This window comes from Carcharodon carcharias, chromosome 21 (assembly GCF_017639515.1).
Source record: "Carcharodon carcharias isolate sCarCar2 chromosome 21, sCarCar2.pri, whole genome shotgun sequence".
Taxonomy (NCBI): Eukaryota; Metazoa; Chordata; class Chondrichthyes; order Lamniformes; family Lamnidae; genus Carcharodon; species Carcharodon carcharias.
The window spans coordinates 31,385,723-31,402,896 of record NC_054487.1 but is presented as its reverse complement, the minus strand read 5'-3'; the positions used below and the strand labels follow the sequence as shown (position 1 = coordinate 31,402,896).

Here is a 17,174-nt window from a genome sequence, read left to right as displayed (position 1 = left end):
GGCACTGTGATATATCCCTTACTGTGGTACTGGTTAGGCAACACAGCCTTCGAAATTCTCGTTCTTGGCTGCAGAGTATGCCATCTATCGCCCTACTTATAGAGTCCTCTATTGCTACCACATTTCTATTCCATTACCCCCCTGCCCCCTCAACCTCCGGGACATCCTTCAGAACCAATGTGCCTTGAACTGCATTTTAACTATCCTCCCTGCAGTATTTCTGTTCGCACAGGCAGCGAGTACATTGTACCTGTTGAACAGGACCAATGTCTGTGGGATCTCCTTCTCAACCCCTTCTAAATCAGCACTATCCAGCTTCCCACCAGTCACACCCTTTCCTGAAATTGTGATTTCCCTTGGAATGAGGCTATATTCTGAATAAAACTTTCCATAATCTCCTTCCCCTCCCTTATGTGCTGGATTCTCTCCTTGCATTCCCATCTCAATGACTGCAAGTCAGAGAGATTCAAGATAGAGACAACTGCAGACATGTTTGCTCAAGACAGTCTCGCTGTACACAAACTCCCACATTCTGCAGTGCAGACACACAGCATGTTCTGTCAGATCTTTGATCTGCATTATTTTATTTATTTAATTAATTAAAGTTTTTATTCAATGATCATTTATAGTCATATCAAGTAGATTAACCAAATAAGCCAAAAATTTAATACAATGCTATACTTTCTTGGCCTTAGTTTAAACTATTGCCCTAGTTTAGAGAAAATAAAACCTTAAAATTCACCAAGCAATCACATACCTGCTTACCTAATTAATGCCTCTGGACTTCAGCTCCCAGGTCTCACTGTCACCCACTCTCTGTTTTGGATCAATCCTTGTTTTGTGAAAGACCAGGACAGCACATCTTCCTCACTGTGCCGAATTCCCTTATTCACCAAATACCCCAAGTTAAATAAATATTCTTTTGAGGCGGTACTCCATTGAGCTGGACTTCATGCTACCAGCTTTTCTGCTTCGGGTGCTCTAAAATCTGCCTCCATGACCAAGCCTTTGGTCATCTGGTCTATGTGACACAGTGTCAAATTCTGTTTGATAATGCTCCTGCAAAGTGCCTTGGAATGTTTTACTACATTAATGGTGCTATATAAACATGTTGTTGTTGGATGGCGCCACATCTAGGCCACCTTTCATGGTTATTTAGTGAATTCAGTTTCTTAGCTTGCTGTGATGGTAGATGAACTAAAGGTCTCTAACATAACCACTTGGTTACCACACTCCATACATGTCAATTATGTAATGACAAACTTGTAACAATCCTCCTTGGAAGAGGTAATTGGGAGTTCTTCAGGGTTAATATGGTCCCAAGATGACATGCCTGACCACAGAGTTCAACATGCTTTTTTCATAAACCGACCCCATTTTCCAGCCCTTTGACCATGTCCAAGTCTCCTAATGCACTTCAAAAGCTCCTAGTTGTTTCTTGACTTCATTTATACTGTTTAATAATCTCTTTTGGTTGTTTATTTCAATCTCTATTATCATTTAGATGAAAAATAATTCCATTTGTGCTCCTTTGTTAGCCTAGAACCAATTAGCTCATGACCCCTAACATTTAAACTCCATCATAACGAACATCATGATTGGATCAACTTGGTCCTTTTCTGTCATAATTGTGAAATCTTCAAACTGCAAAGACTGACTCCTGCATTTTTAGCTTCCAATTCCAGGCCCAAATCCACAGTCTTCTGTTTAAAACCCAACTATCCAAGTCCCATTGTCCTCTCTGTGTTCTAGCCATGGGGAGTGTTGTGTCATTAACCTCCTGCCAGACATTGATTTCAGAATAGGCCTGTCAATAAAACCAGATACCCCCATCTCTCCTTTCTCCAACTTGGTGTGTGGGCTTTAAGAAAACATTGCCAGTTGTTTTAAAAATGAATGAGGCCATCCTGGCTAATTAGATGGAAATGAAACAAATGACCCTCTCATGGCACTTGTTTGTATCTATGCGATTTCACAGGCTGACCTTTCCATCTATTATAAATATAGGCCAGAATTTTACATTTAGCATGCCGGCGCGAGCCTGACACGCCGGAATGTAAAATGGTGCACGGTGATGTCGGGCGTGCATCCCAACACCCCCACCGCGCACTGTCGCAATATTTAGTTCAGCTGCACGTCGCCGATAATTGAAAGGCCTATTAAGGATCTAATTAACCTGAATTTTATGCTGCTCGTCCAGCCTTACAGTTGGCGGGCAGGCAAAAAGGTCATGTGGCTTTTACATTTTTTAGGAAACTTCAACCACGAGCAGGATGAGGTTTCCTAAAGTTATTACAAATCAAATAAAAACTTTCTTTTGAAATTAAAACCATGTCCCATCTCATGTGACACAGTCACATGAGGGGACGTTTCATTGAATTTTTATAGTATTCATTAATTTTTCAAAAAGCTCTTCAATCTCCCTAAGGCAGCTCTGTGCCTCAGGGAGATTGAAGCGCTCTTCCACACGCTTGCGAGAACTGCGTACCAGGCCCGCTCTTCCTCCTCCCCCCATACACAGGTAATGCTTGCCACTCGTGATCCACGCAGAGCAGGCCTTAATTGGCCTGTCTGTGTGAAACCGCAGTGCGGAGCCGATCGCAGACAGTGGTCAGCTCCCTGACCGTTCCCGCCAAGCCCGCCCAACTGGAAAATCTTGGCCGTAAACAAAGAACTTGTATTTAAATAGCACATTCTGCAACCTTTGGGTACCCCAAAGCACAATGTCTGCTGTCTTTTTTTAATAAAAGAAAATCTGTGTGAATTTGCTTTGTTTGAAGCCATCCTAAAATCCTTTCTCTGAAGAAAGCAATCAAAAGCTCAGAACTTGACATACCCATGCTGTGCTTTCTACAATGGTTGGTTTCTCTTGAAGACATACATCACGCTCAACATAAGCCTGATAAGGAAAGTGTACAAAAAATAGTGTTATATTAATAGGTGTATGGTAGAATGTGTTGAGTAGTTTCTTACAGAAGCCATGATCAATGCGTTCTGTTTAAGGGTTATTTAAAAGAAAAGGCTATTGCCATGGAATTAGTGAAAATTACTAGAAGATAGGAAAAAATTGAGAAAACTGTTTCTTTTCAGAGGCATTAATAATGTTTAGGAAGTAAATCAGAGTCTTATTACAGGTTTTAACGGAAGTTGAAAGTACCCAAGTCACAACAGGTGTGTTTGAACTAGAAGCTGCTTTTGAAATAGACTACAGCAGTTTACCAACGGATCTCAAAGTAAGGAATTTCAATATTCAACTGCTTTGGTTCTTATTTTAGAAACATCCTGTAGTTATATAGAACTTCCACTCTGGTAAGGTGAAAGATGAAAAATATGGATAACTTGTAAGGGCTAAAGTTTTGACCAACTTGTCACAAACACGAGTGAATATGTTCACTATATATCACAACTGATCTGGACAATTATAATTCTTTTATATTACATTTTATGTTTAATTATAGACTAATCCTGCTTCTGTTTCAAAATAAGAGGTCTCGCATTTAAGACAGAGTTGAAGGGGTGTTTCTTCTTTCGGAGGATCATTAGAGTTTGGAATTCTCCTCTACAGAGAATGGTGAAGGCTGGGTCATTGAATATATCCAAGACTCAGTTAGAAGATCGTTTGATGGACACAAGAGTCAAGGGTTTTGGGGAAGCAGGCAGGAAAGTGGAGTTAAGGCCACAATTAGATCAGCCATGAACTCATTGAATGGTGGAGCAGGCTCAAGGGGCCAAATGGCCTGCTTCTGCTTCAAGTTCTTGTGTTCTCTTAACTGTTTCCAATGCAAGTATATACCCCTTAAGTAAGGAGACCAAAACTGTACACAGTGCTCTAGGTGCAGTCTCACCAACTGTGCTGTACAGTTATAGCAAGATCTCCTTCATTACATACTCCAATTCTTTGCAATAAAGGCCAACATTCCAATTGCCTTCCTGATGACATGCTAACTTTTTGTAATTCATCTACAAGGACAGCCAGATCCCTCTGTACTGCAGCATTCTACAGTATGGATTTGTCAATCACAAATAAAAGAATTAAAATTTGCAGAGCTATTTCAAAGGCCATTTAAATAATACTCTGCTTTTCTGTTCTTCCTGCCAAAGTGGACATGCTCACATTTTCCCACATTATACTCTGCCAATGTTTTGCCCATGCACAGCCTATTATCGTTTTGAGACTCCTTATGTCCTCCTCATAACTTTATTTCCTGCTTATCTTAGTATCATCAGCAAATTTAGCTACAATATCTTCATCCAAGTTATTAATATGGACCATAAATAGTTGAGGCCCCAGCACTTGTGGGACTCCACTAGTTACACTTTGCCAATCTGAATATGATCCATTATCCTGACTCTGTTTCCTGTTAGTTAGCCAATGCTCTATCCATGCTAATATATTACCCCCAACACCGTGATCTCTTATTTTGTGCAGTAAACCTTCAGGTGATACCTTATTGAATGCCTTTTGGAAATCTTAAGTACATTACATCCACTGGTTCCTCTTTATCCACCATACTTGTTACATCCTCAAACAACTTTACTAAATTTGTCAAACGTGATTTCTCTTTCATAAAACCAAATTGACTCTGCCTGATTGTATTATGATTTTCTACTACTTCCTTAATAATGGGTTCTAGCATTTCCCAATGACAGATGTTGGATTAACTAATCCATAGTTTCCTGCTTTCTTTAGTAGAGGTATTACATTTGGGGTTTTCCAATCCATAAGAAGAACATCACTTTCCAGAATCTTGGGAGTTTTGAAAGATTACAACTAATTATTCCACTGTCTCTAAGACCCTAGGATGCAGGCCATCAGGTCCAGGGGACTTGAGAGTCTTCAGTCCAGTTTGTTTTCCCAGTACTTTTTCTCCAGTGATCGTGATTGTTTTACGTTCCTCCCTCCCTTTTTCCCCTTTATTTTCTATTGTTGGGATGCTTTTTGTCTTCTATTACGAAGACAGATTTTTAAAAATACTTGTTCAGAGTCTCTGCCATTTCCTTGTTTCCCATTAATTCCCCAGTCTCACTCTCTAAGGGACCAATGCTCACTTTAACTACACTTTTTATATACTTCCGTAATAAGTATTGGGCTTCCGCATTTAGTTTTCCAATGTCTGATGTAGGAGTGCTTAATCTTAACACTGGGTGACTTCGCCCAACATCCACATCTTATCCTTCTGCCCCCGTTAATGAATGGAAAGAAAATTTAAAACGTCTGTATCACAAATTAAGGGGTGATGTACTCAGCACGGGAATTAAGGAACTATTTATTTAGGATATTCTTCAGTGTTATGATTAAGTGGTTTGGATGTTTTGGAAAGAAAAATAACACTCACGATGGTGAAATTTTGAATCATAAATGTTCTGACAATTTTTGGGAAAGGCCGTGAACAGCACACAAAATAGCTAACATGTAGTGGCAAAGATTGTCGTGGTGTTAAAGATTGTTGTGGGGTTGGTATAGTTTTTCTGAGTTTGTGGTTTCAGTTGCATTGTTTTGCGAAATTTGAGTGGAAGCAAGTCTATTCTCCGCAGGCACAGAAAATTCATAAGTCGTCTTTTTAATTCCATTTCGGCATTATGTCCCTTAACTTGTTTCAGAACAACAGTGATGAAAGTTTAGGAGCAGATACTGCTGGTAGTGATTATGGCTGATAGAGTGGTAGAGCTGCTGCATTCCCCAGCAGCAACACACTTCACACAAGTTTAACCAAAAATAATTTACTTCATTTGACAAATCATTTGACATTTCTACCACTGTTCTTCCCTCCTCTCTGCTTTCCAAAGGGGTGACTCCCTCTTCCTCCATCCTTACTAGTGATGTTCTTCTTCACCAGGCAACACCTTTCATGCAACACCTCCCACACCACTTTCCAAAACCTCCTTCTGACTGAGAAGATATTTACATGTGCGGAGGTGGTAGAATCGGCAGAACATGAGCTGTTGAATGTAGATGCTGGTGGATAAGGAGGACAACGGGAACCTGTGAGTCCTGAGGGAGGGGAGGTGTCAAGGCAGAAGCACATGAAATAGGATAAACTTATCCAAGGCTTTTGTCCACCACTGTGGAGGGGAATTATTTGCTATGGGAAATGAAATAATTTTGAAAATTGTTGTGGAAGGTGGCATCATCAGAGTAGATGCATTGGTGGCAGGGAGAAGTGAACTGAGCCCTTATAAGGATTGGGGTGGGAAGATATATAATCCAGACAGTTGTGGGAGTTAATGGGCTTGTAATAAATGTCACTGGCCATAGCACAGACAGGGCAATGTAACAAAGAAAAATTTGAGTAGGACTGAAGCAAACAGAGTTCCACATTTCCCACAAAAAGACAAGCACAGCTATGCAGTTCTGAAAACATTACCTTTATCTGGATGGTGAGTGGAGAACAATGGGAAACTATGCAATTTGACAATGTGTTCAGTTAGCAGAGATGGCAAATAATGATGGAGTTAGTTGCATGGGCTGGTGTTTCTTTATATTCATTGTGGGCTTCAGTGGCTAGGCCAGCATTTATTGCCCATCGCTAATCACCCTCCAGAAAGTGGTGGTGAGCTGTCTTCTTGAACCGCTGCAGTCCATGTGGTGTATGTACATCCACAGTGCTGTTTGAGGAAGGTTGGAGGGCCTGCAAACTGCCTGATGAGAGATCAAGATACTGTAAATATTCCCTGACGAACAAAAAAAATGAAGATTTGTTCTCTAGTTTGTTTAAAAGGAAAGTCGTTCAAGGCAAAACTCGATCTTGAGCTTGGTCAATATTAGACTGGCCTTGCAGCTCAGAGAAGGAATTCACTTCTACTTGAACACACAACACATACTTCAGATAGACTACATCCTAGAGCAATCCTGCCTACTCTGAGTCACACAGTGTGGCTCAAATATTGCTGACAGCTCACCCTAGCTAATCGCTGTCAGTTAAGGCACAAGGGAATTTGGCAAGGTTGGATTGTATTTATTTTAATGCAAGGAGTCTGACAAAGGCAGATGAGTTGAGAGCACAAATTAACACATGGAAGTGTGATGTCATTGCTGTCACAGAGCCATGTTCGAGGGACAGACAGGATTGGCAGCTTAATATTCCAGGATATAGGGTGTCTTCAGGGCGAGACACGGAAGTAGGTAAAAGAGGGGGTATCGCAATATTGATCAAGAATTCAATTACAGCACTAAGAAGGGATGACATCTTAGAAGGCTCCTCAAATGAAGCCATATGGGTAGAACTTAAAAACAAAAAAGGAGCAATTACATTGCTGGGAGTGTACTATAGGCCCCCAAACAGTCAGAGAGAAATAGAAGAACAGATATGTGTATTTCAGAGAAGTGTAAAAATAATAGGGTGATAATAGTGGAGGACTTCAACTTCCCCAACATTAACTGGATTAGTCATAGTGTGATAGGTTTAGAGGGAGCGGAATTCTTAAAATGTATCCAGGAGAGTTTTTTTAAGCCAGTACGTAGACGGTCCTTCAAGAGAGGGGCGGTCCTGGGCTTAATTTTAGGGAATGAAGACGGGCAAGTGGTAGAGGTATCAGTGGGGGGGCATTTTGCAGATAGTGATCATAACTCCATTAGATTCAAGGTTGTTACGGAAAAGAAAAGGATGGGGCAGAAATCAGTTCTAAATTGGGGGAAGGCCGATTTTAATAAGGTCAGATATGATTTGGCCAGAGTGGACTGGGTACTTTTAGGTAAATCTGCATCAGATCAGTGGGACTCATACAAGAAGGAAATCTGGAGAGTACAGGGCTAACGTATTCCAGTAAAGACAATGGGTGGGACCAACAAATCCAGGGAACTCTGGATGTCAAGGGATATACAGGATTGGATAAAAAGAAAAAGGGAGGCTTATGGCAGATACCTAGGGCTCAAAACAGCAGAAACCCTAGAGGAGTATATAATATGTCGGGGAAACATAAAAAGGAAATTAGGAGAGCAAAACGGGGACATGAGAAAACATTGGCAGGTAAAATAAAGGAAAATCCAAAGTTATTTTATAAGTACACTAAGAGTAAGTGGATAACTAGGGAAAGAGTAGGGCCCATTAAGGACCATCATGGTAATTTGTGTGTGGAGCCAGAAGACATAGGTAGGGTTCTAAATGAATACCTTGCGTCGGTGTTCACAAGTGAGAGGGACGACGTTGCTATGGAAATCAGGCAGAAGAACTGTGATGTAATTAAAGAAATTAGCATAGAAAGGGAGGAGGTTCTAAGTGGTCTGGCAGGCTTAAAAATAGATAAATCTCCAGGCCCAGATGAATGTATCCCGGCCCATTGAGTGAGGCAAAGGAGGAGATAGCAGAGGCGCCTGCCAATAATTTTCAATACCTCTCTGGCCACAAGAGAGGCGCCAGAGGACTGGAGGACAGCCAATGTGGTACCATTATTCAAGAAGGGAGGAAGGGATAAACCAGAGAACTACAGGCCAGTCAGTCTTAACCTCAGTGGTGGGGAAATGATTGGAAGCAATTCTGAGGGACAGAATTAATCTGCACTTGGAGAGGCAGGGATTAATCAAGGACAGTCAGCATGGTTTTGTTAAGGGGAGGTCATGTTTGACCAATTTGAATGAATTTTTCGAAGAGGTGACCAGGCATATAAATGAGGGCGATGCCTTTGACATAGTCTACTTGGACTTCAGCGAAGCTTTTGCTAAGGTCCTGCATGGGAGACTGATAATGAGGGTATAAGCCCATGGGATCCAAGGCAATTGCCTTGGCAATTTGGATCCAGAGTGGCAGGAAGCAGAGGGTGATGGTCAGTGGGTGTTTTTGTGACTGGATGCCTGTGTCCAGTGGGGTTCCACAGAGATCGGTGTTGGGTCCCTTGCTGTTTGTGGTATATATGAACGATTTAGACGAATGTAGGAGGGTTGATCAGTAAGTTCACGATTGACACAAAAATTGGTGGGATGGTAAATAGTAGGATGATAGCCTTAGGTTACAGGAGGATATAGACAGGCTGGTCAGATGGGCTGATCAGTGGCAAATGGAATTTAATCTGGATAAGTCTGAGGTGATACACTTGGGCAGGACAAACAAGGCATGGGGAATACACGATGAATTGTAGGACCCTGGGAAGGACCAAGGATCAGAGGGACCTTGGTGTACATGTCCACTGGTCCCTTAAGGTAGCGGAACAAGTAGATAAGGTGGTTAAGAAGGCATATGGGATACTTGCCTTTATTAGCCGAGGCATAGAACATAAGAACAGGGAGGATATGCTGGAACTGTATAAAAAGCTGGTTAGGCCACAGCTAGAGTATTGCTTGCAGTTCTGGAATCTGCATTATAGGAAGGATGTGATTGCACTAGAGAGAGTGCAGAGGAGATTTACCAGGATGTTGCCTGGGCTGGAGAGTTTTAGTTATGAAGAGGGATTGGATAGACTGGGGTTATTTTCCCTGGAGCAGAGAAGATTGAAGGGGGAAATGATTGCGGTGTATAAAATTACGATAGGGTAGACAAGAAGGAACTTTTCCCCTTGGTGGAGGGATCAATAACCAGGGGGCATAGATTTAAGATAAGGGGCAGGAAATTTAGAGGGGATGTGAGGAAGAATTTTTTCACCCAGAGGGTGGTGGGAATCTGGAACTCACTGTCTGAAAAGGTGGTAGAGGCAGAAACTCTAATAACATTTAAGAAGTATTTGGACATGCACTTGCATTGCATACAAGGCTATGGGCCTAGTGCTGGAAAATGGGATTAGAATAGTTAGGTACTTGTTTAACTGGTGCGGACTCAATGGCCCAAAGGGCTTTTTCTGTGCTGTAGACTTCTATGATTCTATGACTGCCTTCCCTTCATAATAGTGCAGCAATCCTGCCTTCCCTGATGATTCACATTTCCTTTCTGTGCACTGTTCCCTTCTAAATTGCACAGTTCTGCTGTTGAATTGCTAAGATCAAAGACCTCACACTTTCTTACTATAGAACTCCTGACGACATGCCAATACTGCTATTTCCAGATGAAATGCTGGATTCAGAACAGCAGTGCAAACAGCCCTTAATCCTGGAACTCGTCCTCTAATTTCCATTGCATTGTGCTCATCTTTATGACCAAATATAGAATTGAAAACTTGAAAGAATCCCAAGAACAAAATTAAGTCATCTGTTAAGGATGGGGGTGCTGGGAACAGCAAGAGCAAAGGTTATGGAAACAGACCCTTAACACTAGCACCTGCAGCAAAATGTAACTCAAGCTCAACAAGTTCCATAAATGTTCCCTCCATACCAGATAATGGCAGAAGCTTTGGCCAGAATGAGATCATTCTTCACGTTCTGATCATCTCATATTTAGCAATTTTGGCCAGTATTTCACTAGACAATAAGGGTCATGGCCAGAATCTGGAGGACCCAATGCAGTGCTTGCTATGTCTGCTCACTGGAGCACGATGAGAAAACTAGCAGAAATCTCACTTCCAGCTGGAGGCAAAGAATAATCCATTCTCAGATTCATATTTACACCACTCAATCAAGTTAGCCTTTTAAATGAAATACACAGAGTAAAAATACTTCCTAGAATTGCATGGCTAACATACAATTCAGTGTCAACTATTATACAGGTATGCTGTAAAATTGGGTCAAATGGGACATTCATGATTACAAAAAAACAAGGTATCTTACAGTGGGACAATCTGTTGGTTGTGCAAACTTGGGGATTGGTATTAATTTGTATTGTTTCAATAGTAACCATGTAAATGTGCCGTTATCAACTTCTATACGTGTATACAAAAGCAAAATACTGCAGATACTGGAAATCTGAAATAAAAACAGAAAAAGCTGGAAATGTTCATCAGGCCTGGCAGCGCTTGTGTAGAGAGAAACAGGGTTATTTTTAACTCTGTTTCTCTCTGTCTGCAAATGCTGCCTGATCTGCTGAAAGTCTACAGCTTTTCTGTTACTATACAAGTACACTCTTAGAAACATGTACTTGTTAAACATTTGAACTGATACTTGTAATCAATAATTCATGAATTGCATAAATAAATAACATGCCAATCAGAGGTTTTCCAACACTCTCAATTGCTTTATGATTCTTGTGATTGGATGTCAACCATGTTGCAATAATTATACAATTAAGCAATGCTATATAACTTCCATGAATTTTTTTCCAGGGCCTCACATCCCTTAAGGAGATTGAGACACAGGAGAATAGATTGAATAAGCTATTGGAAGAAAAGGAGACAATTTTACATAGAACTGCTGCACCAAATTTGAGAGCTATTGAAAAACTGCAAAATGTGTGGGATAAGTTTCAAGAGTCAGTGTATGGTAAGTTCAGAGTTTGGTGCATTGCTGAATTATTTTCAGCATGAATGAAATTTTGCCTTATTGGTAACTTGAAAGGCACATTTTGTAACAAAGCCACTGACAGTGATTGAATAAATGAAATGGCATTTTTATTACATGAGTTCTGGAATGGGATTTTTCTTGTCGTTTTTAGTATTCTGGATTTATGACTAGGCAGTTCCTGGTGCTTAATTGTGATGCCTTTTTTTAGCAGACTTGGAGTTTAAAAGTATTGCATTAAAGGCCCGGGAATATCAAACCATTGAATAAGGGCTCTAGGGTGGGAGAAAGTGTGAATTTAACCCTGCAATATTGTAATAGTTAATGGTGACTAATGTTGAGATGGAAATTCTAAGGTCTGAAAGCACTAATGACGCAAGCTGAAACATTTGCAGAGCCCCAACCAAGGGAATGAAATCACCCCTGTAAGACAACTTGACACCGGATTTCATAGGGCTAGTAATATTTGATCTGCAGCGAAATCATTGTCAACAAGCAAAGCCAGTGTGTCATGCACTTTTCAGCTTTGAAATAGCTGTGAATAAGCGTATTAGAAATCAGGTAGTTTGCATTTTTTTCCACTGTTTTGTAGTCTGATTTTTTTTTCTATTTAAAGTATCTTTTTTTCCTAGCATTTGAATCAAGCAGAAAGAAAGCTAGGATATGCAGACAGGATTTTGAATATGTCAAAAGAAGAAGATATGATTTATTTAACCAATGCTTTGAGCACATCTCAGTGAAAATTGATCAGATCTACAAAATGATGTGTCAAAATAGCAGTGCTCAGGTAAACATTATTTTTAAAATGGAGTCTGAATACCTTGATCCTTGTCCAAAAAAATTCAAATTGGTCCAAAAATGTTACTCTTTTCTTTCATTTCAGTTCATTTTTTGTGTGTAAACGGTGCATGCTGATTTATTTTTCCTTGAGGGTGAGGCATTAACTGGGTCCCTGAAATATTTGTAAACATTTCACTGTGTTTGAGTTGCCCAATAGAATGGCTGACAAATCCACTCAGATAAAATTTGTTTGCTGAAAACAACATGTACATTGTCTCCCTATATGAATGTTGCCATTTTTACCCCATTAAAGTAGGCTGAGTGAGGGTTTTGAGACCCAGCAGTCTAATCAGGGGCACTGTTGGAGTTTAATCAGCTAAAATTATACAGCATTGGTTAACATGCAATAAAAACAGAAAATACTGGAAAAACTCAGCAGGTCTGGCAGCATCTGTGGAGAGAGAAATAGAATTAACATTTTGAGTCCGTATGACTCTTTCCAAGCTAACTGCTTTCTGCCACTAGGTTCCGTGAGGACTACTGTAGATTTCTTCCTCTAACTTCAAACTAGACAAATCTTCCAGCTTCTTTCTCCCACGAGTTCCAAACTGAGCTCAAGCCCCCACCTGCATGGTGAACAACAAAGTCAATATTTTCTCTGCTTAAATGCAGGCCTATTAATATTCATTTCCTTTGGCTCACCCCACTCTGAGTTTCAACCTACACAAGACCAAATCTGCAACTGCCTCTGTCTGTTCCCAAACCAAACTGCTGGCTTCTGTCAGCAAAAACACACAGATAACGTACGAATTAGGAACAGGAGTAGGCTACTCGGCCCCTCGAGTCTGCTCCACCATTCAATAAGATCATGGCTGACTTCAACCCCACACTCCTGCCTACCACTGAAACCCTTTCACCCCCTTGTTAATCAGCAATCTATTTAGCTCGGCCTTAAAAATATTCAAAGACTCTGCTTCCTTTTGAGGAAGAAAGTTCCAAAGACTCACGACCCTCAGAGAAAATATTTCTCCTCACTTCTTTCTTAAATGAGCAGCTACTTATTTTTTAAAAATGACCCCGAGTTCTAGATTCTCCCACAAGAAAAAACATCCTCTCCACATCCACCCTGTTAAGACTCCTCAGGATCTTAGAGCTTTCAATCAAGTTGCCTCTTACTCTTCTAAACTTCAGTGGATTCAAGCCTAATCTGTCCAACCTTTCCTCATAAGACAACCCACCCATTCCTGGTATTAGTCTAGCAAGCCTTCTCTGAATTGTTTCCAATGCATTTACATCTTTCCTTAAATAAGGAGGCCAGTGCTTTTTTTTTTATTCGTTTATGAGATGTGGGCATTACTGACCAGGCCAACCTTTCGTGCCATCTATATTTATGTGCCCTCTGAACAAGGGCAAGGGTCAACCACATTGCTGTGGATCTGGAGTCACAAGTAGGCCAAACCAGCTAAGGACGGCACATTTCCTTCCCCGAAGGACATTGTCATAAAAACCCATCTGGTTCACCAATAAGTAGCGGTTTCATGGTCATCATCAGACTGTTAATTCCAGCACACAAATGTGGTCTCACCAGTGCCCTGTACAACTGAAGCATAACCTCCCTACTTTTGTAATCAGTTCCCCTCACAATAAATGATGACATTCTATTAGCTTTCCTAATTACCTGCTGTGCCTGCACACTAGCCTTTTGTAATTCATGCACTGGGACACCCAGATCCCTCTGATCTCAGAGCTCTGCATTCTCTCATGATTTAGATAATAAGTTTTTTTTATTCTTCCTGCCAAAATGACCAATTTCATATTTGTCCACATTATACTCCATTTGCCAGATCTTTGCCCACTCACTTAACCTATATCCCTTTGTAGCCTCCTTATGTCCTCTTCACAATTTACTTTCCTACCTATCTTTGTGTCGTCAGTAAATTTAGCAACCATTCCTTCAGTCCCTTCATCCAAGTCATTTATATAAATTGTAAAAAGTTGAGGCCCAGCACTGATCCCTGTGACACAGCTCGTCACATCCTGCCAACCAGAAAAAGACCCATTTATGCCAACTCTCTGCATCCTGTTAACTAGCCAATCTTCTATCCATGCCAATATGTTACTCCCTACACCAAGAGCTTTTATTTTCTGCAATAACTTTTGATGTGGCACTTTATCAAATGCCTTCTGGAAATCTAAGTACAGTACATCCACTGGCTCCCCTTTATCCATAGCACATGTGACTCCTTGAAAGAACTCCAATAAATTGGTTAAATATGATTTCCCTTTTACAAAACCATTTTGACTCTGCCTGATTGCCTTAAGTTTTTCTAAGTGCCCTGCTGTAGCATCTCTAATAATAGCTTCTAACATTTTCCCTATAACAGATGTTAGGCAAACTAGTTTCCTGTTTTCTATCTCCCCCACTTTTTGAATAAAGGAGTTACATTTGCTTTTTTCCAATATAATGGAACCTTCCCTGAATCTAGAGAAATTTTGAAAATTCAAACCAATGCATCAACTATCTCACTCGTCACCTCTTTCATGGCATTAGGGTGAAGTCCATCCGGACCTGGGGATTTGTCAGTCTGCAGCCCTAACAATTTGCTCAATACCACTTCCCTTATGATTGTAATTTTACTGAGTTCCTTGCTCCCATTTCCTGTTTTACAGCTATTTCTGGGATGTTACTTATGTCCTCTGTAGTGAAGACCAAAGCAAAATACCTGTTTAATTCATTCGCTGTCTCCCTACTTTCCATTATCAATTCCCCAAATGCACTTTCTACAGGACCAATGCTTACTTTGTTATCTCTTATTTAAATATAGAAACTCTTACTATCTGTTTTATATCAATAGCTAGTTTTCTCTTGTACTCTAATTTTTCCCTCCTTGTTAATCTTTTTGTCATTCTTTGCTGTTCTTTATATTCTTTCCAATCTTTTGATCAACTCTTTGCTCAATTATATGCTTTTGCTTTAAGTTTGATATTGTCTTTAACTTTTTTAGTTAACCATAGATGGTGGGTCCTCCCCTTGAAATTTTTCTTTCTCATTAGAATTTATCTACCCCGTGTATTCTAAAATATACCTTTAAATGTCTGTCACTGAACCTCTATTGACTTATCCCTTAACCTCATTTGCCAGTTCACTTTAGCTAGCTCCGCTTTCATGCCCTCGTAATTGCTCTTGTTTAAGTTTAAAATACTGGTCTTGGACACATTTATTTCCCCCTCAAAATGAATGTAAAATTCAATAATATTATGATCGCTGCTACCTATGGATGCCTTCACTATGAGGTTATCAATTAATCCTATCTCTCTGCTCAGTACCAGGTCTACATGTTCTCAGAAACTCTCTCGAAAATATTCTATGAACTCTATCTGTGCTACCTATGCCTATCTGATTTTCCCAGTCTATATGTAGATTAAAATCCCCCAGGATTATTGCTGTACCTTTCTGACAAGCTCCCATTATCTATTCTTTTATACTCTGTCCTACCATGTAGTTACAATTAGGGGGCCTGTGCACCATTCCCACAAGCGACTTCTCACTTTCATCATTTCTCATCTCAACCCAAACTGCTTTTACCCCTGGCTTCCTGAACTTAGTTCTCTCTAATGTGCTAACGGCCTCACCAATTAACAGAGCCATCCCTCCACCTTTTCCTAACTTCCTGTCCTTCCTAAACGTCATGTGCCCTACAATGTTCAAGTCCCAATCTATGTCATCCTGGAGCCATGTCTCTGTAATTGTTATCACATCATACTTATTTATTTCTTTTTGCGCTATCAGTTCAGCTGTTTTGTTTTGAATGCTATGTGCGTTTCAATACAGAGCCTTTAATTTTGTCCTTTTATTATTTTTGTAGCATCTAGCCTTACCTGCTGATTTACTCTTAGATTTATACTCTCTGTCCCTTGCTGTCACGGTCTGTTTATCATTTCCTGTATTAGTATCTTTCTGTCTTGCCTTGCCTCTGCTCTTTGGTTTACCACATCTTCCTAAATTTGATCCCATGTCCCACTGTTCAGTTTAAAATCCTTTCTACTTAGCTGGTTATGTGGCTCACGAGGACACCAGCCCCAGCAGCATTCAGGTGTAGACCAGTGCCCCACGAACTTGAGCTATGCATTAATTTCTCTAATCTTATTTGTCCAATGCCAATTTGCACATGGCTCAGATATTAAACCAGAAATTACTACCTTTGAGATTTTGCTTCTTAATTTGGTGCCTGGCTCCTCATACTGACTATGCAGAACCTCTTTCCTCATCTGCTTCAACAAAACTCTTCAATTCGGTAACTCATGAATTTTTTTTTCTAATACTTGCAATTGTCCTCTCTCCAGACTCCTTGGTTCCATTACAAGCTTAGAGATAGATCATTCATTGTTCAAGTTTTACAGTTTCTCAATCAAACGCCCCCATTTATTTACATTTCCTGAAATTAAAAGTTACAGTCTAAAACATATGAATTATCAACTTGATATTCGCAATAATTGGCAAGTGTGTGCCTTGGAGCAACCTCAACCTGAAAGAGATCTCACTTCCTCCACTTCTTCCCTGAACGATGAATAGTCATTATACCATCAGAAAATCCGGATTTGATCCATTGCTGTGTGGACAGCAATCAGCAGGAGCTCCTTAGAAATCAGGGTAGGCAGCACCATTGTCAGAGCATGTACATACACCATATCCCATTGAACTGTTTCTCACTAGTTGGATCTTCAAAACTATCACTTACTTTTCTGTAATTAAGTCAAGCTGGACCAACAATTAAGAATGTGAGATTCTAATACCTGGCAACCAGGTGATACCCTCTGGAACTGTCACTCAAGCCTTAAGAGTGCTTCAGCATCATAGCAGGATCTGCTGGAGCAGTTTGCATCATGCTAGCCAATTTGATGTTCTAGACATTCAAATCCAATGGGGTGTAACTCTTTCGAGTACAAACACGTTTCCATCTGTTTCAGATGAAGTTACATTGTTTCATAGTTTGCCATTGTGAGATTTGAACTCTTGATCTTGGGGTTACAAACCCAGTACCATAACCATTTGGCTATTTAGGCCAAGCCTCTAATGGGGCGTAACTCTTTCGAGTACAAA

The 17,174-nt window shown here is 40.3% G+C and overlaps 1 protein-coding gene across 3 annotated transcripts in view; it reads left to right on the top strand.

The window, feature by feature from the left end:
- LOC121293122 (structural maintenance of chromosomes protein 1B-like) overlaps positions 1–17,174 on the top strand; it is a 185,253-nt gene that overhangs the window by 143,715 nt on the left and 24,364 nt on the right. The window contains exons 19-21 of one of the 3 annotated variants that reach the window (XM_041215814.1): positions 3,124–3,233; positions 11,119–11,275; positions 11,926–12,080. In XM_041215814.1, coding sequence (XP_041071748.1) covers positions 3,124–3,233; positions 11,119–11,275; positions 11,926–12,080 — 422 coding nt within the window. The remainder of the gene's footprint in view (positions 1–3,123; positions 3,234–11,118; positions 11,276–11,925; positions 12,081–17,174) is intronic. The other 2 variants (XM_041215815.1, XM_041215816.1) reach the window with 2 other exon arrangements.